Consider the following 23,046-nt stretch of genomic DNA (forward strand, 5'->3'; position numbering starts at 1 on the left):
AAGAGAAATATTAGCCAAGCTAGAGTCAGGTGTCTGTGCATAAGGATAAACCATGAATGAGATATGTGCCCCCTTTGAATGCAGCTGGGAATGTCTCCTTGGTTCAGGTCACCTCCCATATGGTCAGGACACAAGGCTCCTGAGATTGCTGTCAGTCACTTCTGGCTCTTTGTTTATAAACAAATAATGGCAAGCATCATAACCATCTTTGCCTTTAGGGCTGTTAAGGCTTTTTTGTTTGTTTATTTGTTTGTTTGAGTTAAAATTTCACAACTCAATTCAACCCAAACTAATAACGGAATCTTCAGACCTAGGAAAAATACTTAAGTTTATTGCAAAAGATAATATCCCATTTAAAACAGTTTAGAAATTTACAAAACCTTACAGTGATACATTGTCTTCAAGAAGGCGCTCTACAGATGAGCTTGGCATTGAGTTCCAGGGATAGTGAGTGCTTTGACTATAGAGGGAACAGCCACATCAAATCCCTGCGATTTAAACAGATGAACCAGCCCCTTCCATTTCATAAAAGTCATCTTTGCTAAATTAATCTCTTTCCATAAAACCATATAATCTCAAGTATAACATTTCTGTAGATTATCTTATGACACACTACTGTACAAAGAAGCGGTGGTACTCAACACAAGTAGCAGAGCATAGAGTTTTGGTATACATGTGAATGGTTTCCGTTTCATGTCGAGATGAGCCTTTCTGTTCAGCGGGCTGGTGTTTCTCAGCTCCTTTTCCCACATACTGATTTTCAGGGTTTCATTATTAGAAGGACCCTCCTCTCCAGGTGCAGGTTAGAGGCCTAAGCAATGTGATGTGGTGTTGTGCTTTGGTTTAGAATCACATACTCTTCGTTGGTTTGACTTCTGGGAATGTCAACATTTTCCAATCCTACTTTCATCTCATTCTGTTAAGCGTTTATGCAAGGTCCCTAACTCGACATGTGTGTGTGTGTAAAGACATGAGCTACCTCCGGCATCTCCTCATGTTTCCAGGCTAACTAGGGGCAAGGGCTGCAGCTAGCTCTCATAGTTTGTGCTCCCCCACTGTCAGAAGGTACGCAGAGCTTAGAAAACAGGGGGAGTAGCCATTTTTTTCCTCAGTCAAAAAAAAAGGGGGCACAATTACACCACTTTCTCCAAGTTAGTGGAATAGACTATTCTATTGCGTGGATCTCTAAATCTAAGTGCAATAATATTTTCATTCCATCCTGATGCTGTGGAATATAAATTCGTTTGAAATTAGTGTAAGCAAAACAAATTAAGATGGAAGCACCACTACAAGATAAAATTACGTAAGAGATCCCAAATGATTTTTGCTTTATTGGATTATCCTCTGTACTGTGTTTTTCCATTGGAGGGGCCAACTGAGAGTCGAGTGTGTGCATACAGAACGAAAGATCTGTGGCTTTTGGCCAGTGGTAACGTATCTAATTGAAATGTGGTTTCTTAAGCATGGCAAGTGTATTTATCTTGATTCTAACTTGACATTCTATATTCGGGTCTCACTTTGTGGGTTTAAACATTACACTAGTACCGGAGAAAGAACATCTCGAATGACATCCCAAGACTTAAATAGTGCGAGCCAAGATTCCTTGCCAAGTTTCCCTCGCTCTCCCTGAAATAGCTTTTGCACTGCAGCACTGTGACGGGGAAGTGGAATTGTTGGGGCGGTTTGCTCAATTAGTCTCAATTTGCAGTGGGGTACTCACCTCCCACGTGCACAGTAGAGGCTCACTCAGACACTAGGCCTTCAGTGGCGGCTGGGGGGGGGCTTAAAATGCTTTCTTCGTTTAGGTGTGGCTCGTGTTTCTGGCAGTGTCAGTTCAATGTTCAGTCACAGGCTGGCAGAGTACTGCATGTAATGCAAAGGAACCCAAGCCTTGCTTCCTACTCAGCCCAAGTGTGTAGCAATTACTTAATTGCACTGCCTTAGGAGTTTGCTTGACATGCAAGCTTGACCTGACATCCGTGGGCGGAGGGAGGTCTTTTCGATGGAACGAGCCAGATCTTAAGGAGTTGTGGAAGAAGGGCTTTCATCTGCGTTCTCAGTCCCACGTCTTCCTAGACTAGGTGACCACAGCCTGGTCACAGGGAAGGGAAACGGCGGAGTAGCGTGTTCGCGTCTATCTACACTGTTGTCACAAGAGTGCATGGATGAGAAAAGGTGCTGGATGGCAGCTCAGCCTTATCAGTGTTGCTTGATAATATAGACTGACATACAGGCTGCTGAGTCCCGTGACCCTTGATGTTACAGGTGAATGAATGGATGAATGGCGGGAGCCTGAAGTTAAAGCCCCTCTCGTTTATATCCCGCTTGCCATACAGAGACATATGATCGTTAAGTGGCCCCAGAAAGTCACTTGAGCTCCAGTCACATAGAGCAGTCACACAACAGGTGCCTCATACCCCCGTGCAACCTGACTTTGCCACTCTGCATGGCCCGTACTTTACAAGAAGACGGCCCCTTGATGTGAGTTCTAAGGGCTAGCTCAAAAAAACAAAAACCAACACAAAAGAGAACTTTAGTACATCAGGGCGACCTGGCATTGTTAGACCCCGCTCAGTTCTGTTGTGCTTTTGTATGATAAATCCTAGAACCCTGATAGTTTATTGTGGGATTTTTTTTTTCTAGGATACCTGCTTACCACCTCTGTCTTTCTACAGTGCACAGCACACACGCTTCTATTTCTTTGGGGTTGATGAACTCAGGATGGGAAGAAACTGCTTGGTGTCGTGGAAGTGTTGGGAGTGTGGTGGGGGCTTTGTTTACGGTGGGAATCTGAACTCAGCAGATGAGGATGAGGCCTGGCTGTGTGTACAGGCAGCTCAGCACGTGGCCACACAAGGGGCCACAAAATCCTCAGCAAGCAGTGGCACCCCTTACTCAGGTAAGGTGGGAGGCCAGGTGTCCCAACAGTCTACCAGCTCTGAGGCACTGCCATGTCGAGAGTCAAGGGATCTCAGCCTGGGCGTTTGCAGAGGAGCGGGGAGACCTTGAGGCAGGCAGGGGACCCCCCCAATCTCAGGAAGGAATGTGGGGAGTCCTGATCCTCTCATATCCACCAGAAACATTTCTTCTTCACCTTTTTGCTTTTCCGCCGTAAGTCCTGTTTCTCAGGAACCGGGGCTTCGGCTGGGGACTTGGGTGGGGAAGGTGCTTCCTCAGCTGGCTCTGCCTCCTCCAGGCTCTGGAGAATCTCATGGAACCTGCCCTCCTGCTGCCGGAAATCATACTCTACGCTGGAAGACAGAGAGGAAGGGAGGAGAGTAACTGCAAAATGACACACACTGATCTAGCATCCTGTTACCCAGAGCACACGAGGACAGGTCCTAGGGACTAAGCACTACATCATTAGGGACAGAGGGCCTGTGTGACTTTGGGAGCATTGAGCCATCTCTCAGACTCTTCCCCTTCTTCCCCCTTAAATTAATACCTTTAATGATACCTTACGGGGATGTAATCAAGTAAATGAAGCACAGAGCATGTTAGCATTCAGTAAATACAGGGTCTAGCTTCCTTCTCATCTTTGTTTAGGGTTCTTCATTGCTAATTTTTTTTTAACAGTGTTCGTGAAAACTAACTTATCAACATGTAAGCAATATAAAGACACACACGGGCAAACCAAGCTCAGTTTCCTCAACTGTCAAGTGGAAGTAATCATGGCCTCTAATGTTAATTCTTTCATTGAAATAAATATATGTAAAGTAAGATGATGTCAATGACATGCCCAGATCAGTGCCTGGCATGTTATAATCCTTTTTCATATGTTAATACTAATTTCTGCCTTGGTACCATTACTGACGTTGTTATCGCTGATAACACTAAGCTCTTCAAATTGTGTCCCTCGGATAGCTCAGCTGGTCCAGCAGAGGACTATAGCAAATTACGTCTCAGTAGTATGGCTTAGAGAGATTTACACATAAGGCTGCCTTTCAGCATTCCTCCATACGGAGAGACTGAAATACTGTTTGCTGGGACAGCGTCTCCTTTTTTCCCACTTTACATGTGTATTTGGAGTATTAATGCACAGTGTATTTCGTTTGTATCATGGTGACTTCCACAGAGGTTTGTAAGGTATACATGAGACCATATGGAACCAAGATGCCAAGAAACCCCAGGAATGTAGAGTTAGCAAAGAACCTGGGCCTAGGGAAGGAGCCGGCAGTCCCCTTAGCCTCTTTGTGCCTGGAAAAGGGAACCCTTTGCTTTCCTTCTCACTCTGTTTGGTGTCCCCCTGAACCTAGGCTAGGAAGTACGTATCCTGTTATGCAACCCTGCCCAGCCTGTTTTCTTTCCTTCCCTTCCACTTTGGGGTGCACTTTAGTGCTGAGAGCTTGTTACGAGTATCCTCAGATGGTCCACAGATGAAAAGCTATCACAAGAGTCTAGAAAATGGCAGACATACAGTAATAAAAACAGAGCATGCCCCTTGTTTAGCTGGGGGGGGGGAGATTAAACACTGTGTAAGAAAGACAAAAGACCCCTCATCGCTCTGGATGTAACGTGCCCAGCAAGGGCTGAAAAACAGCCATCAGTAAAAGACCATCTGCCCTTGTCTGTGATCTCCGTGTTATTTCCCAGAGCTTAAGATCAGAGTTAGCACTGCTGTCCAAGTGAATCACAATTGTCACATGTGTGAAAGGAAGCCCCGAATGCAGCAATGACCTGAGCATTCTGAAAAGGAAGAGACAAGGGCAGAATAGCCTGTCGTGTAGCCAGCAGGACAAGGTATCAATAACCTTCCTCCAGATCCTCCTCTCCTTTTTGGACATCTTTGTCTTTCTGTTACTCTCTGGTTTTCTCTCCTGGGACATACTCCTGGCAGGTTGACCTACATAATGGATGAAACACAGATTGTGTTTTTCAAAGCTAGGCTCTAAGGTGCATCAACTGCAAGTCACTTCCCTATTCTCTAGTAGCCGAGTGATACTCTGCTGAAGAAGTATCACCCCCAACTCCCAGTATCTCAGGCAACAGTGGAAAACAGGTGTATGTTCAAAATGCAACGCAGATTAGGCACCACATGTTTACTCTGCCATTCAACCAAGATTGATTCAATATTGTCCATATGCCAGATCGGTGTCTCGATATTGAGAAAGGTGTGGCAGATAGATTTAATGTTTGGCCAGCCAGCACCAACATTGCTAGACCAGTAGCTTTGTCCCTAGTAAATAGTATCCCACATCATCAGCACTTTGAGACCTAGTCAAAGCCTATGGTTTGCTAGGTAAGTCTTCAGAGACATCCAAACATGCATCCTTCACTGCTGTCCAGTATTGCACGCTTGTTTGTCTTGGGTGGTGGAGCAGCTTCCTGTCAGCATCACCTATACCTGCTTCTGTGAGGAAACTTGGAAGACAGATCCAGAGGCTAGAAATGGTCATCTCAGGCAACCTCTGCATTGCAGTAAAGAGGGAGTTTAAAGCAGAGAGCTGCAAGCTTTGATTCTCAGCCTCTATGTCACTGGAGGCATGCATGCTTGGCTGATAAGGAACAGTCACACTCACAGTTTTTTTTTTTTTTAGCTCCTGAAATAGCTTTACCTTACCTACTGCGGCAGAAAACAATCTTCATTACAGAGTACAAGATGGAGCCAAAAGAAACAAGTAATACCTGCTCATGCTAAGACTCCATGCTGTCTGGTATAGAACATTCCATCCATCCATCCATCCATCCATCCATCCATCCACTCACCTACCCACCCACCCACCCACCCACCCACTCACCCATCCATCCATCCATCTATCCGTCCGTCCGTCCATCCATCCATCCATCCATCCATCCATCCATCCATCCATCCATCCGTTTAACCACCCACTCACGTACCCATCCATCCATTTACTCATCCATCCATCCATCCATCCATCCATCCATCCATCCATCCACCCATCCACCCATCCATCCACCAAGCCACTCTGGTGCTTAATTCCAGTGACTTGACTAGACAGACCAGGGCACCATCCCTGTGGAGCTTGCTTCCCAGAGACAGAGGATCCAAATATACTTCCCACTTGTCAAATAGACCTTCCTTACAGGTTTTTGTCCATGTGTCCATGCTAAGTTATCTGAACACACATGTACCCCTGACTGCCTTTCTCTCCTTTGTAAAGTTTCTGACTGCCTCATCCAAAGCAAACTAACAATAACGAACTGCCTACGTTTCCCAAGATTACAGACATCTCTAAACCTAGAAAATATGGTTCTGAGTGAGTCTAAACATAAGCCCAGAATTGGAAGGCCTGCGAAGGAAAGAGCCAGAAGACAGAATGTAAACTCTGTCTCCGATGCTGCCCATTGCCCAGGCTGGAGCAAAAGGCTTTTGAGTTGAGCACTCCGGAGTTTGAACCGAGGCTGCATCATTTCCTGGCTGGGTGACCTTGGACAGCTTTCTTTTTTTCCCCCAGGACTCAGCTGTATGTGGGAATTACAATAACAGCCTAAGCACCGGGTTGTCATAATGATGGGGAGGCTGAAACAGGTGTAACCGTGCTACGTGGGCACAGCCTCTGCCCACTCGGGCTCTTCTTCACCGAGTGCTTTGTCTTCATCTCTTAGGGACAAATGCCTCACCTCCTCACCTGCACCTCCAGCGCTTCAGACATTGTATACCTTGCTCTTCACTCCTCCCCTCCTGTACATTCAGGGAAGAATACATCGTTATGTTTCTATGGAAACACAGCAGGGTTCCATTAAAATCACTAGGATTTAGGGAGCCGCCCCTCCCCCATGCGTCTCTCCCCACTGGTCTTGATGGTTTAAAGGGGATTGAGAGTGACTTTCTTTTCAAGGCCAAGCAAATAGCAGAGTATTGAGAAGTGTGTGCGCTTTGCAAAGAAATTGATTAATGTTTTTTAGGCCAAAGCACTTTATTAGCATAAAGGAAGATTGTCACTTTTCTTCTTATTCACCCGTTTGACAAACTACTGTTTAGTTTAGAGAGGAGAGGAGGGAGGACATTTTGCTTTGGTGGCAGCTGGCTTATAAATGGGGAGGGGCCATGCCCTGCCTCCCTCATCAGCCTTTCATCTCAAGGATGAGCAGATGAGAAGAGATGACAGCCTAGACCATGTTCACCAACCCTTTGGGAGAAGGAATAAATTGACAACTTAGTTGTTTGTAAATTCTAGGCATGAGCTCCATGTTTGAGGCTTGGGTCCCGGGTCTGAGTGGAGTACTTATAACCTTAATAGCCCTACTGGCCTTCTTTCCTTCCTCTTGTCCTTCCGAGCCTCCCTGCCATGTTATCTCTACAGTAACCCTCCATCCATGCTCCCTATATTCCATGCAGACTCTAAAAAGAAAGCTGAGCATTTCCAGTCTAGTTTGGGCAGATTCCGCAAGGACTGCGAGGAATAAATATTAGACAAGAAGTTGTTGCGATGCTGCATCCAGAACTGAAGCACAGTCATAACCCAGATCTGTCAAGATGTGTGAAGGTCATCCTCTGGGGGTGTATGAGGTCAGGGATGCCTAGTTCCTGGGGAGTCTTAGTGCCCTTGACATTCAGTCACATAATCAAGCACGCTGCCTTGGTGCATTCAGAGAACAAGTTGTGGGACAGATGGCTAATCTAACTTCCACTATCATCATGGATGCAAAGCAGAAAAAAATGTTCTAGGAAGCAGAGAGCCCTGTGCCCTGGTTCACCTGGTTGAAGTGACAGTAAGGGAAAGAGATGACTCAGTGGTTAATAACACATACGGCTCTTGTAGAGGACCTGAGTTCAGTTTCCAGATAGAACAGACCACACACACCTATATATATATCCAACAGCAAGAGATTCAATGCCCTCTTCTGGCAACCAAGGGCATCAGTACTCACGTGCACATACCCATACATAGAATTAAAAATACATATTTGAAAAATGCATAAGAACATGACCAAGCAACATCTCCAGGCTCCTGGTGATCCTAGCTGGGTAAGCAGGAACTAGGCAAGCCAAAATAAAATACAATGCCCAGAATAGTGAGTTTCATCCAAAGATGAAACATTAAAAATAAAACAAATTTATAGAACCAAATAAAGAAAGGTAGAAGATTGAGACAGGGGGTTCCTGCTTTTATATAACATCTTTAGCCTTACAAAACTTCAAATATGTATTTTTGTTTTATTCTAAGAATGTCCTGGGAAGATGGAAGATTGTTAAACCCACTTAACCGATAAGCAAGTTAACAAAGAGAAATCATACTGGGAGCTATGATCAAACTTAAACCAAAATTTTGTGGCTACGTCTGTAATTCAGGTTTTTATCAGAACAAATATAGTACAGTAGGCGTATTAAACAACAGATAAATATTTCTCATTGTTCCAAAGAACTGGGACATCCAAGGTCAAAGCATTGCTGGTTTGATGTCTAGTGAGAGCCTGCTTCCTGGTTCATAGATGGCTGTCTTCTCCCTGTGACTTTAAATGGTGGAAAGGCCCGGTAAACTCTCTAGAGTCTTGTCTACAAGGACACCAGTCTCATTCATGAGGGTCGTATTCTCCTGATCCAGTCATCTCCCACTTTCAGAGTGCCATGGAATGTGACACTAAGATGTAGCATATGGATTCTGGAAGGCACAGATATCCAGCCTACAGCACCTGCCTTCCTGATCAGTCTTTGCTCTTTATCTCTAAAGAGTGAATATTTCCACATGAGGGTCATGCTCTAAAGAGAAGCAATGAGTGCCTTGACCCTGTTAGATTAGGAAATATGGTAATTTAAATGTGCGATAATATTAATATATTAGAGAGACTATCATTAATGGAGTTTATCTTCTAGACACCATACTACAAGGTTAGAGTCCCTGTCATAATTCTCATTGTTCCATGAAAGAAACAATACTATCTTCATTTACCAATTGAAGAAACTGAGGGAGAGGGGATAAAGGTTCTTCCAATGATTTGACCATGAATCTAATCATAAAGACTATGAACCAGCATAGACATAGTTCCATGTAAGAACTGCGTGGCAGAAGATGTGGGATAAGGTACCAACAAAGACTTAGGTCTCTTGTGTGACCCCACAATTGTCTGTGGAACTGAACTCCAGCTGGGCTGGGTCATGTGGGTGGTCCCTACACCCTAGCTGACTTCCCATCAGGCAATATCCTTTTATACTGCAAATAAGCCTTGGCAGTGAGCCAGAAACAATGTTCCCCATCAGGGGACAACTTAGTTAAGGTTATCCGTGGGATCAGCTATCATTAGTCTGCGTCTTGGGTCTTGGCTTCATGTCCCTCCCTAGCAGCCCTTGGTACTCTCTTCTTAGAAAGTGGTTCTCATGGCATTGTAAAGATTGCTGTTCTCAGCCTACACTAAGAGCAAGTTGGGCTCTAGGGTGTGTCCCTGGAGACAGAAGCCTCCAGATGCATCCCTGCTCCTTTCCTTCCTCTCCTGGGAGCACACTGTAGTCTCTCTCTGCCAAACCAGAGTGTACCACATGTGGTTTAGCCTCCTGCAGCAGTCCTTACAGAGAATCAATCAGCTGTGGCAACTGATGGGTCTGGGGGGTCAGTTTGCCCCAGGGAAAACAAATCATACCACTTTGGGGGTAAAATCACAGTTTGGGAAGATAGCCTTAGTGTGTATCCCCCCTCCAAATACCACCAACTGCTTCAAGGGGTAGTGTTCTTCAAACTTTCCCACTGGGACTGGTTTGTTGATTATTTATAGGTTATAAGTTTGGGCATCACAACTTAAAGCCATTTCTAGCTGCCGATGACTCTTCAGGGGGATCACACATTGTTCTCTGGGCACACAGAAAAACAGAGCCAAGCTGTAGGGCCACCTAGAACTCCATGATGAGAAGCTTCCTAAGCTCTCTGAAAGGGTAGAACATTTCTCAGAAGTGTAGCACATATATTAAGCGATGAAGGAAGCTCAAAAGGAGCTAAAAGACAGGAAAGCCTTCTGCGAGTCAGGACCGAGGTTTGGCTTAACTAGGTTAACGAGGTTACTGGGCAACTCAGCCTGCCCCGGACTCAGTTTCCCTATCTGTATGATGGGAATAATACTCCTACCATCTGGATTCCGAAATGAGATGGCTCACCCACGCACGGTATTTATTTGGCAAAACTGCCTGGCACGCTGACTTATTTAATGGTTGCTAATGATTCCTCTATAAACTTGACAGAGAAGGAAAGGCTCGGTCACAGTGTTGTCATTTGGGGCCTGTGTCCCTGCAGCACCCTCTCCGTTATTCCTGTGTGCTACTCGGTGTGCTTGACTTCGTATTTATGGCGTGTTTGAGGCTCTTTAGCTATTAATGCATTAAAGTAGGCTTCGCTTTTTATTGCAGATAAATTGCTCACACCATAAATCTTCCTCATTTCCCCTTACGCTCTTAGAAGAAAAGGATGAAGCTCCCAAAAGAGGCAGGGAGTAAGGACAAATAAATGACTCGGATACCAACCCGTCGGCCTCTGAGAAACTGCCACCTGTGCCACAAAGAGTATTTAAACTGTGCTTGTGGCCGGCGGCTGATGAGGCTAGATGGTGTTCACAGTCTCATCCGCATTCAAATACTCACTATCTATATGCTCAGTCCATTCTGGAATCTAACGGGGGGCTAGAGATGCACCTGTGATTAGCTGAAAGGCCAGCTCTGCTGTGTGTTTTAGAAATGCCCTCCCCTCCCCCCAACAATCCCCCCCACACCTACACCTCTCCCCGTCCCCCCCACCCCCACCCCGGCAGATCTCAGCACCTTCCAGAGAATGGAAGGCTGTGGTTCTCTCTGTTTACCTGCCTCCCTGCTGGGAGAGCATGAGCCAACAGACAAAAGAAAAAAGAAGTACTAAATAATTTAAGGGGAGTGTTGGTTGCGTGCGAAACCCACAGGGCTGAAGCACACTGCAGTTTCTAGAGAAATGCCTTTTTCTCTGCCTAGGTAATAGCGTTAAGTGACAGGCCTGATGGGGACCCAGTGGCCAAACGGCTTAACCACAGAAAGAAACTCAAGGAGGCGCTCAGGGCACCGCTAAGCACATGACCTTAGGCAGTTCACTGATGCTCTGAGGCTCTCTGTGCTCTGTAAAATGAAGCCCTCACTTTCTTCCCCTGCAGGGTGCACAGCTGTGAGGCTGTGACCTGTCTCCCAGGGAGCCTCTTTGTCATCTACTGTCACTATCAAAACCAAGAGGAGAAAGGCCCCTGGAAAGAGAGAGCTAGGTACAAAGGAAAGCTCCTGCAGGGGACCTCCTTTTGAATATCTGCCCAGTTCTCGATGTGCTTCAGAAGGACTTGCCCGTGGAGATGTCTGTAATGAGAGTAACAGAATTAAAGCATCTTGTGGTCTGCGGAGTTTGAAGAGCTTAGGGGGGTTGCAGAAGCTTCCTGTGTGGCACTTAGCACTGTGTATTCTCTGTTCAGCACAACGGGTGATTACACCCCTCCCCGGAAAGGAAAGCCATGGTTGTGCAGGGCAGTGCTTGACACACCCACCTGGTCCGGTAAGCACTATGAATCCTCTAGGATTCTGCAGAGGACAATGCCAGCAATTGGGCTCTTTTGCTGAGAAGCAGGCTTGGGCTTTCTTGGCTCTTAACTTTAATTACAGGAGAAATGTCAGCCTGGATTGCCAATGGTTCCTCATTTCAGATGAAAGACTTCACATGAGTCCCTTAAGCAATGTGTAAGGCACACTGAAGCTTCAGAGAGACTTCACAAACAAAGAAGCATGGGAAGACAGCGCTCATTCCAAGAACAATAATAATACCTTGTCCCTCCTCCCCTCACGTCTAGTCTACCTCTGTTCCCAGGAATATGAGGAGTCTATGTGTGACCTTCTAACCCTCAAATCAAGGCCAAGCAGAAGGGTAACAGCCTCCTAAGGATGCTTGACAAGGAAATGCTATGAGTTCAACAATTTCATCCATGAATGGACTATTGCAAAATCTAGCAAATAGGTTATCATTTCCTCTTTTTTTTTTTAGTTGTTTGCTTTGTTTTTTGAGACAGTTTTTCTCTGTAGCTTTGGCGCTTGAACTGGAAGTCACTCTGTAGACCAGGCTGGCCTTGAATTCACAGAGAACTGCCTGCCCCTGCCTCCCAAGTGCTGGAATTAAAGGCATGCACCATCACTGACTGGCCCATTTCCTTTTTTAAGGTTCCCCAATTTCACCTTGTTTAGAGGTCCTCAAACCTTTCCAAAGACCTTGTTACAACTCCCTCAGAGGGAGTAGATTGGGGAATAAACCCATAATACAAAGAGAATTGAGCTTCTGAAGGAGGCCGGCCATGGTCCCATTCTGAAAGCCTCACTTAGGGAATGCATCTTTAGTGTAATGCAAAGGCTTATAAAATTGTTGACTGAGTAGAACTCAGCAATGAGACAGCTTTTTACCAAGTTCTAGCAGCCATCAAAGGGGTTTGGCCTTTGGAAGCAGTATGCCTTGGAATCTGCCTTGCAGAGGTCATAACTCAGTGCCGAGACTGCTATTTCAATGACTAGTACCAAGACCCTTCTAAGTAAACATCTTTTTTTTTCCGTCTTGATTGCTTAATTTGAGTATTGTACAAATACCAGCTTCTGTTACAGGCCCAGTGTCCTCATCTGTAGAGTGGGGCCCTTTAAAATATCCTATATATTACACGGTGGGGGTGGCACTTCGCCTGCGAATAATAATAGCGCAGTAAGCTGTGGCTTGCTCACCGGTAACACTTTCCTATTTCTTTCCCTTAATTTCCTTCTCAGTAGATACTTCTCATCTGTTCTCAGCTGTTGACATTATAAAAGTGATCAAATAAAGTCTGATAAACTGACCTTCAAAGAAACAAGGAGAATTTCTATATTATACATGTTTAATGTGGAAAGTCTGGTTCCTATTGCCCGCTGGTCAAAGTACCAGAAATTTCATGGCAAAAACAAAACAAAACAAAACAAAAAAACATGTTTTCACTCTTCTTGTTCTGGAGGGCCAAAGCCCAAAGGTGTGGGCTATGCATTCCTTCTGGAAGCTCTGTGAGGAGACATATTGCCTCGCCACTCCGGCTTCGGGGGCTGCACACATTCCTGGGCGTGTGAGCTCTGATTCTGCCACTGTGTCTCCTCTCTGACTCTCCACTCCCTTGATCCTCATGGTAACTAAAATCTGTGGGACACTCAGACCCCCCAGGCAAGTCCCCTATCTCAAGGACTTTAACATTGTCACACACACACACACACACACACACACACACACACACACACAAAACCCTTCTGCCTGATAAAGTTGCATCTTCCCAGGGTTCAGGGATTACGATGTGGATATCGGAGGCACCTGCCCATCACCCAGGAGAGCCTGCAGCTCACCCAGATGCCAGAGCAAGTGGACTTTGGCCTGAGGGAGTTGTCTGTGGCTGTCTACAAGCGAGTCTTTTTTTCCTTCCAGAGCTGGCACAGTCCCGAGCAGCGCTGCTGGATGGCCCCGAAGAACAGGATCTCAATGTCCTGTGACAGTGCGGCAGCCATCTGAGTCATCTGAGGGGGATTTGATTAGGTTCCATCTCATTGAGAGTATACAGTGTTCCAAGGATCTCAAATTGACAATCCATGGGCTACATCCAGTCTTTATTGGATTCAGCTCAAAGGGACCTGCTATGCAGAAGTCCTTCATTCCTAACAGGAACATTGGATTATCGCAACCCTCCAAGTCCCCATCCAAAGTGGGCTTGCACATAAATGGCAATAATGCCTTTATTCGTGGGTGACCCACAAACTGTCTCAAGGCCTCCACTATTTTTAACTCTTCATCTCCCATCAATATAGTCATACTTTTTTCTCATAAGCATCAATTAAGTACCAACTGTGTGCTACGCCCTGACTGTCATATGGATTCATGGTGTAGCAGCAGAATAGGCATGCCACTGGGGCTGTTTTGGAGTCCTTGGGGGAAGAGCTGGATTTCCTGGCAAGATGATAAAATACACTGATAGAGAATCACGGAGCAGGAGGTACTCTGGGAAAGTGAGGTGATGCAAGCAAAGGGCCTGAGGCTCAAGCGCGCAGCTAAGCAGCCTCTGTGTCTGGAGAGGAGCTGGAGTCACAGCAGGTGAAAGGCTTTGGCATCATGTTGCAGAGGCCTTGAAAAGTCAGCTGAAGGAAAGGGGAGCCAGGTCAAGGTGGTTTAGCAGGGGAGAAACATGGCCAGATTCTGTTTTCAGATATAATTTGGCAACGTGCATAGAGGAATACTCAGGATAAGAGAGGAAAAAAAAGACCTGTTGGAAAAAAGACCAACCAGCATTGAGATGACTGAACTTGGTGGTGAGGAGCTTTAGTAATCCAGAGCAGAGGGGTTGACATATGGGGACTCGATTCAGCAGGGGGAACTAGTAGCTAAATGTGTGTGTGTGTGTGTGTGTGTGTGTGTGTGTCTTGTTAAGAACAAAGGGCCTGTGCTGACTTTGCCGAGTCCCGAGGCAGCCAGTGGTGTTAAACTAGACAGTGTGGGAAAGGAGCTAATTTTCTAAGGGAAAATGAAGAATATAACACGAATTGGGGGTGCCGCTGTGATGTAGAAGAGTTTCCCTCCGACATCCGTGTGTTAGAAGTTTGACCCTAAGGGGCTGCTGTGGGCCTTTAGTAGGTGGGGCCTTATGAGAGATCTTTAGGTCATTGGGAGCTTATCCTTGAAGATGATTGTGAATGAAAGCCTCAACCCTCTTTTCTTCCTTGCTTGTGATAGACGTGGCTTGCTTCCCTTTGGTTTCTGCTGGGATGGGCTGCTATACTTGAGGCTGAAAGCAATGGGACTGTCCAAGTTTAGACTGAAGCCTTTAGAACCATGAGCTAAACAACCTTTTTTAAAAAAATAAGTTAGTTGCCTCAGGTATTTGGTGATAGAAACAAGAAACTGATAAATGTTAAACATTGCATATCAGTGGTTAGTCGAAAACTGTGTGTGTATGTGTGTGTTTGTATGTGTGTATGTGTATGTGTGTTTATATGTGTGTGTGTATGTGTGTGTTTGTATGTGTGTATGTGTGTGTTTGTATGTGTGTGTTTGTATGTGTGTGTTTGTGAGTGTGTATGTGTGTGTGTGTATGTGTATGTGTGTGTGTATGTATGTGTGTGTATGCTACATGTTTCAAAGAAAAGGTAAAAAAAACTGTGACCCAGAATTAAAGTCCATCAGTGCCACTAAAGTAACAGGAAGAGGCCAAGAATGAGATGTTGGACAAACAGTCCCCTGTCATTTTCCCATTTCTGCCTTCTCTCTAATGCTTTTCAAACGTTTCACGGCCAGCTTTTCCATTGACCCTGAACTTACAAATTATTCCCATTTCCTAAGGAATCTACTTGGATGGGAGATGGATTCCAACCCCTTAGGGAGGGCCATCCTATTATTTTCCCTCAAAATGTTGGAAGCATTTTACAGCTTAAACCAAGTAAATTTTCCCCGAGAGCTAGATCCAGAACCAAGTAACCAACGTCCTCCGAAGAGGCTCTGCTGACTATTCCTGGAGTGAGTGTGAGGATGAGATTCGGGCAGATGTGGCCAGAGGAGCAGGGGCCAGGGAAAGGAGGAGGAAAGGGATGTGTCTCCCAGAGATGACCTGCTGCTGAGAAGAAAAAAGGGGGCTGAACCGGTTTCTAAACTTCAATCAGAGGTCTCTCTCTCTCTCTCTCTCTCTCTCTCTCTCTCTCTCTCTCTCTCTCTCGCTTTGACCTAGCATCAATCCCCCTGCCTTTGTCTACAAATGCTGGGATTACAGGCGTGTCCTACTGCACCTTAATATCCTTGTTTTTATGACAGTCTCCCACACCCACTTCACGTGTATTCACTTAACTTTTTCGGCTCAAAATCAGTCTGCTTTTTAAACTTAAACAAGTATACAAACCAAGCGAGCTAACTTTAGAAACGGGGACCTGTATCATTCCATATGAATATTTAAGAGGATTAGTTTTACAAGTTAAAAGCTTCAGCAAAAAAAAAAATGCTTAAAATTACTACAGTCTGGCTCGATACTGTTACTTGCCCATGGCGATGAACCTGAGATCGGGTCCCAGTTCACAAAGAAATGTGATAAGCAGGCACTAGCAAGGGCTGAAAGATGCAGTAACAAGGAGCACAGATTTTTCCCTTCTAGGTAATCAGAAGAATTGAAATAAAATTGAAAAGAGAACAAGTTTCTCACTAAGTAATTCTCTGTTATTTAATCTTGGGAGCCACCAGTGGCATTCGTGCAACCCCTTGGGTAAACTGACCTGGGATTAAAGCTAACAAGAGCGAATGGAGATCGAACAGGCTGGAAGCAGCTTAAGCTGGGGTAAAGCCAACTCCCACCCCTCCCCTGGGAGTTTAGTTAGAAAATACACATAGTGCTAGGGACATAGCTCCGTGGTCCTGTGCTTGCCTGGTACTGTAAAGCCCTATGTCTAATTTCCAGTACTGCAAAACAACACTTCCCTACCAGCCCTGCAAAAAAGCAAAAAACAAAACAAGACTCCTCCACACTCCCCAAAACTTGAAGTCTTTCACCTTGGTACATTGAACCTCTGGAAGCCCTGGAGGGTCATGCCCTATACCTTTAGGTGTATTCCTTGAAGGTTTATCCAAGAGAGTCATGGCAAGAGGAGGGAGCCATGGAGGTGTGGGGGTCAAAGAGAATGAGCTTCTTAGAACCAGTGACCTCATCACTCTGACAGGAGCAGAGAGCATAGCCATAGCCTGTGGCTGATGAGGTAAGGCCCATGGGCAGCACCACTTAGCAAACCTTATGTGTTGCTAACTTAGCAGCCTCTCTGGGGAAGAAAAGCGAGCAGGCAATCCATCATGTACCATGTGCTTTATGTACAGTGACGGGCACTGGAGCCATCCGTCATCAGAGAGAGAGACCACAGCCTGCGGAGCGGACGGGTAGCTCACATCACTTGCTCATTAACTTCTAAGATCTGACTTTCCAGGACACAACACAAGTTTGAAGTCATTTGAATTTTTTTTTCCTTAAATGGTAACTCTCATCTCACTGTTGCCATGACAGAGATGCTGCTCTGATCTTTTTGCTTTCATCAGACTAATTGCCCGTTCCTTTGAGGTGGTTTAGAAGCAAGGATACAGATTCTACCTGGGATGGCAGCCAGACGTTGAATGGCAACAAGGGCTGACTGTTTCGAGGGACAGATACAAACAATGCATGCTGGGGCAGAGCAGGAGGAGAACATGAAGGTGTGCAGTACCAGCTGGGATGTAACTTCCCTTAGCATGCTTGCTTGGGGTGTTTGAGGCAAGAGTTAGGAAAGCGTAAACCTTCTCAGGCCCTAGAAAGTCGCAGTTCTACCAAATATTGCCGCTGTTGATTCAGCTTAGAGTAACATGGTGTCGGAACTACAAGGCACCATTGGGACAAGCTAATTAAAGCCTCTCATTTCTCCAAAAAGGAAACCCAGAGGCCAGAAATGACTTGCTCAGGGGAAGGTCATGAAACTCGAATTAGACAGGAAAATAATCACGTGCTCCTTTTACTAACATAAGCCTTATTAAAAAAAGAAAATATCACCTGGGTACTTGAAAGAATTCCATCTAAAATGTAAGTGCAAGTTAGTCCAAATCAATTCTTCCTGCTTCTGATGAATAGTTTTTTTTTTTAAATCCCAGTTTACTGTCTGGACATGGAATAATTTTTGTACTCTTAGTGATTAGAAAATGCGCTTAAGATGAGAGATCGAAATTAAAGAGCAGCAACTGATGAGACTCCCTGCTTCTCTTTCCAGCACTGCAGGCCTGTCTCAATAATCCTCTTTTCTGGAGGGGTGGGTTAATGCTTTGAGATGTGAAGGTGTGAGTGCTTTTAGCGTTGGGGCAACTTTGTAAGTAGTCTTGAGACTCCTGTTATTTGGTGTAGACATGTGGGGCTTCCATCTAGGGAGCCAACGGGTCAATGAGAAGATGCTCAGGGCCCTGCCTACATGGAAGCACTGGCTGGGTTCCAGGTATGCGGTAGCTCATTAGGATGAGATCTCAAGTTCCTCCTGTGGAGGGAAGGAAAAGCTCTGAGCGAAGGCAGGCGCCCTGGTGGAGCAGGGGTTTGCTCAGGCCCTTTGTCTCACTTTCCGAAGAGAAATGTCATGCAGAAAACAGAACCATACTCTTTTGCCCAACAAAATTAGATGTTATCAACTAGAATGAGTGCTCTGACTATATTTCCGTTGCCCTGCCAAGCGGGCTTCTGCGTGAGGAGACCACTGATCTCTCCATTACTAACAGCAATGACTCTTCAGGTATGTGCAGATGTTTGCAGTCTCCAACTGCATTCCCAGATGTTGCGCCAGTCGTTTTCCTGGCCAGTCTATTCAGAGGTCACTATGTGTACTCTAGACACAAGGAACTGAGGCCAGAACAAGCAGGCTGGTATCAGATTTGGGAATTCAAACACGGGTCTAATAATTTGTCTTGCACTGGGAAGAAATAGTGTATTTCCCAGTGAACACAAAGTACTCCAGCTATTGACACAGAAGATGTGCATGGTATAGCAGATTGAGTGTAGAGAGGAGGTAGTGAGATAGGGAAACTAGAATTAGAAAATCTTGACATGAGTCCCAGTCCTGGCCCCTTTGGCTCTCAAGATGTTCTGCAGGAGTTGGGTAAACCTCTAAACTTCCTGGATTTCTCTTCCCACCTCCTGACAAATAACTGAGATGAGATGCGAGGTGGATGGGTACCTGTTCTGGTTACCTATGGCATTAGGGGATTTACTCCTAGACCCTGTGGATAAGAAACGAAGCAGTTCCTGCCTTAGAACCAAATAAAGCATTGCACAAACACCTTCATTTTAAGGCTCAGGTACTTGTCTCTGCCTCTCCCAGCTTTCTGCACTTAGGGCATTCTGCTAGTGTGTTCTGTGGACCCACAGCTTCCTGCTCCGCGGAGCAGCTCACAGTTGGTACTGATACCTGTATATGATGCATGCAGTGTTCTGACAGGTGCTGCAGTTGTTGAGGTCTTGGCCAGTCCGATAAAAGTTCCGCCTGTAAGACAGAACAGGTTGAAGATAAACACAGAGGTAAAAGCCATGGGAAACCCATATTCTATTAACTCAGTCTGTGGTCTTAGACCCACAGCTCAGTATTCATGATGACCCCAAGATACGTGAAGATACAAGGATGATGATGGATGAGCTTGGGGCAATGGAACCTCCCATTGCTGGGGTGCCGGGTACATCTTTAGCCACTTTCAAATGTCATGTGTTTCTCCTGCTCTTGGTCCTGAAAGATGGGGGATTTTGCAAGTGAGTAGCTGGTGCATATGGAGACTCCTGATCCCTGTGCTTGGTGTTTCTCTGTCAGCCTAGCCTCCTAAGGCAGTCTGGGTTGATTCCTAGGAGCCAATGCCACCTAGTTACTTCTCTTTCCAACTTTTATGAGCATCAACCATTGCTTTCTCTTGGTATTTAGAGCCTTTCCAGAGTGATAAACTCTACACCTCAACAAATACTGCCTGATGTTCCCATACTACTACTGAGTCCATCACTTGGGGCAGTATGCGCTGACTTTCTTCTATCAGAACTTGGGTCTCATTTTAATGTAACTGGGATGGTCCATGTCAGATTAGCCCAAGTCATCAAAGTAGTCAGTAGAGAGGAAACCTACTTTAGTGGTTTTCTTAAGCCTTTTGGAACAAACACATGTGAAAAACTACAGCAATGCAAAACTGCTAACTCCCTCAAACGACAGGAAGACACTGCCTGCCGTTATTCCCGGCCCCATCATTTACTGGACCATATTTTGATCCTGTCCTTCATTAGTCCCTTTCTTCAACCTGCTGAAACCTGGAAACAACAGAGTTAACCATGGGAGTCTATTCAGAACTGCCAAGTAGAGGATTGTTAAATCTCAGGCAGGGCAGGAGGGCATCAGTTATCATCTGGGCAAACAACAGACCATGAGCACTAGGAAGATGTTGTTTATGGTGGCCTGTGCTCTCACTCTGCCCCTTCCCAGCAAATGACTTCACTCGGCCGTGTTTTCAATATAAAGAAATTCACCTTACCCTTCCGTGAGAGCGTGAGCTTTCTCCAGATCTTGAATCACATTCAATAGGACTTTAATTTTCTCTTGGTTTGAGTGCAGTGATTCCTCCACGGATTGTAGGCGGCCTTGGAGGTCACAGAGTTCCCCCTGTGCCAGGTGACTGTGATTACTACCACCGAGCTCCCTGATGCTCTGACGCTTGTCCTCATGCCTCGGAAGTGAGGACGGGAGATGCTCACTTCCAAGACCAGTCTGAAGCTCCGGGCTATCTGACTGGCTGGAGAGCTTTGTCACATGCTCCCAACACACAGGGACAGGCTTGGACACACTGCTACTTTTGAGCGGTTCCAGGTCCTGGTGATTGTCACTCAGTGCTGTGCAATCCGAGGCTCTTCCTACGTGGGTGGTCTGGCTATGAGAGCCTGGCTCAGAGGAGCCATGAGTCCGTGATGGTGAAGGAGCACACATCTTCTTTGACTGAGATGACAGAAGGCCAAGGTCTTTGTTGTCAGGGTGATCTTTGGGCAAAAGCAATTCAGGTGTGAGTTTTCCAGTGCCTGGGGTGTTGTTGGCACTGCTGTTGGCATTTAAGCAGGAGGGGAGCCTTTCTGGATCTGACGTCAGCTCTCTTTGCCCATCCCCTGGACACATGGTGACCAAAGTGGGTATGGAGTTACTTTCTGCAGCTGGGCTTTCTGGGCTGAAAGTAGCCTCTCGAGCTTCCCAGGTTGGACTGTGACAAATATCCTCTGGAACCTGAATGGCAGCTGTTGCCTTCTCTGAGGACCTCCAAGTCCCAGATTCCAAGCAGAAGCTAACAGGCCCATTGCTTTGCACCTTGGACATTCTAGGGAGAAACGGGTGGGGCATTTTGAGTCTTCGGGGCCCATCCTCAAGATGCTGAGCCAGCCTCAGGAAGGCAAGGTCAGAGGACACAACATCCTGTTCAGAGAGGTTGCCGTTGACCTGGATGGAGCTTGGGGATGCTGTAGGCATTTCCACCAGGGACTTGCTAGATGTGAGTTTCTTCCTTTTGAAAACTGGGAAGTGCTTTCTAAGACTGGGGGAGGTCTGGATAGAGATGCTGCGAAAGCCTCCTGCCTTGTGGGACCTGGGGAAGGACAGCGAATAGGTTGCGGGATGATGATGCCGGGAAGCTTGCGTCTTCCCCATTAGACCCGGGTCTTCAGGCGTTTGGGTATCAACCTCTGTCACGCCAGTCGGGCTCTTAGTGTTCCCATCTTCCTTGAATCGCACTTGCTGTGATTTGCTCCTGCGGTGGTGTGGTTGTTTTACAAGCTCCACAGACTCGAGACTGCTTCGCTTTAGGAGCACAGGTCGCACTTTCATACTTTGCTGGGCCATTGAGCCTCAGTGAGAGAGAGGAGAACCACACACTTGTCCTGGGCACATCTCCCTTAAGTCTTTAGAGCAGTATCTAAAGATGTAGACAAGGAGAACAGCCAAGCAGGGTGTAGTGGTTCGTTCCTCTTGATGCAGGAAGCTCCACCGGCCATTCCCAGCCTGACTGTGTGACTTAGAAGCTGTCTGGAATGCTTCCCCTGCAGTTGAAATAGTATGTCACAGTAGTCATAATCACTGAGCAGATAAGCCGTGAGCTAGGCTAATTATGAAGCATCTGACCTACCAAGAGAACTGATGGGCTTGCCTGTCAGTGGATTCCAAGAAAAAGTTCTGATCCTAGAAGACGCTCGCTTGTCTTGAACCAAAAAGACAACAGAAGTACCATTTGGGGGATAGCGCCACACTTGGAATGTGTGAATTCTGAAATGAACCTGCTGTGTCTAGACCAGATGGCTGCTTTTCCCAGAGCATTGAATTGCAGTGCAAGGCTATGGGAGCCTTAAACACATCTTCTTGCCATCGCATGTAAATATAAAGGCGATGACCCGGGGCTCTGCTGCTTACATGGTACACGATGTCCCTAAGGGAGCTTCCCCACGTACGTCAATCAGAAATTTCTCCATTGGGACAATTATTTTCTTCCATGTTGTTTCCCTGTGTTTCAATGAGAGAAGCTTAACTTCTTAAATACCATCACTGAACCCAGCAGGGTATGAGTAGGGCAGAATCAAGGCATTGGAGAGACTTAGAGGGCTGGGCTTTGTTGTGGAGTCTCGGCTGAAGTTCACATGTGGGCAGTGGGTCACTTCTGCAGGTTTTTCAGGAGGTGTTCAACTGAGAACCATAGTCACTGCATCTTTGGGGTAAGCGTGGAGACCAGACAACTTTTATAAGCAGTCAAGAAGTACCTGAAAAGGGAGGAACCACAGTCACCAAGTTCTAACGTGTGAGTTGAGTTTCCTTTGAGTAAGAGTGTCTAGCAATCAACTCGCCATGTTTTCTCTCAGTTCCCATAGTGAATGAGTGCCCTTGGGGGTGCAGGTCCTTAAAAAAAATCCCTGTCTACCTAGATCACTTCCTTTTCCTGCGATCGCCACCCAGCCATCTACTCTTCATTTGTAAACAACCACCTTCTTCCTTAGACACATCCCTAATGGCAGATCACACCATCTTAGATGTCGAACCTACCTCCAACACGTGAAATACTAGTCAGCAATAAAAAAGAAGAAAATATTGGCATACATCACTCTAGTGGAGAAGGAAAAGCAAGACTGTCTCCAAAACTTGCTTTGCATGATTCCATTTGCACAACCTTCTTGAAATGAAAACAGAATTTTAATAGACAGCATATTGATAACTTGCCAGGGAGATAGGAGGAAGTGGAAATGGCCATGAAATGGTATCACAAGGAATTTTTACTGCCACATCCCATTAAACAACCATTGCGTGTACACTTACTTAGTGAGTATTGCCCACCACTGTGTAACTAGAGGGGATGCACCGGGAGCTTTTACATTCTGTGCTTGGGCTTCCAGCCCTCCTTTGGGCTGCCTGTAGGTGCTTAGTGAGCATGTGCTGAGAGAGTGGATGGCTGAGTGAAGGGAAGTTCTCTTCAGCAAGCAGAGGAGAGCCTGGACATAGGCGGGGCAGGTGGAGGTTCTGGGTAGCCTGCAGGGACAAGAGAGCCATGGCTTCTCCCAGCTATCACTGACATTTACTTAAGGACAAGATTC

At 46.0% G+C, this 23,046-nt stretch overlaps 2 protein-coding genes across 2 annotated transcripts in view; one reads left to right on the forward strand and one right to left on the reverse strand.

Moving 5' to 3' along the window:
- The window catches only part of Dock2 (dedicator of cytokinesis 2), a 398,899-nt gene that overhangs the window by 200,408 nt on the left and 175,445 nt on the right, over positions 1 to 23,046 (forward strand). The window lies entirely within an intron of this gene.
- Insyn2b (inhibitory synaptic factor family member 2B) lies at positions 2,858 to 21,313 on the reverse strand. The gene is made up of 3 exons (XM_050138696.1): positions 19,968 to 21,313; positions 18,872 to 18,946; positions 2,858 to 3,251 (listed from the first exon to the last, which is right to left on the reverse strand). Exons 1-3 carry the CDS (start codon positions 21,311 to 21,313, stop codon positions 3,065 to 3,067), a joined length of 1,608 nt encoding a protein of 535 aa, XP_049994653.1. The 3' UTR covers positions 2,858 to 3,064.

The sequence above is a fragment of the Alexandromys fortis genome, unplaced genomic scaffold (genome assembly GCF_014885135.2).
Source record: "Alexandromys fortis isolate MF-2015 unplaced genomic scaffold, M_Fortis_MF-2015_v1.1 scaffold_11, whole genome shotgun sequence".
Lineage (NCBI taxonomy): Eukaryota > Metazoa > Chordata > Mammalia > Rodentia > Cricetidae > Alexandromys > Alexandromys fortis.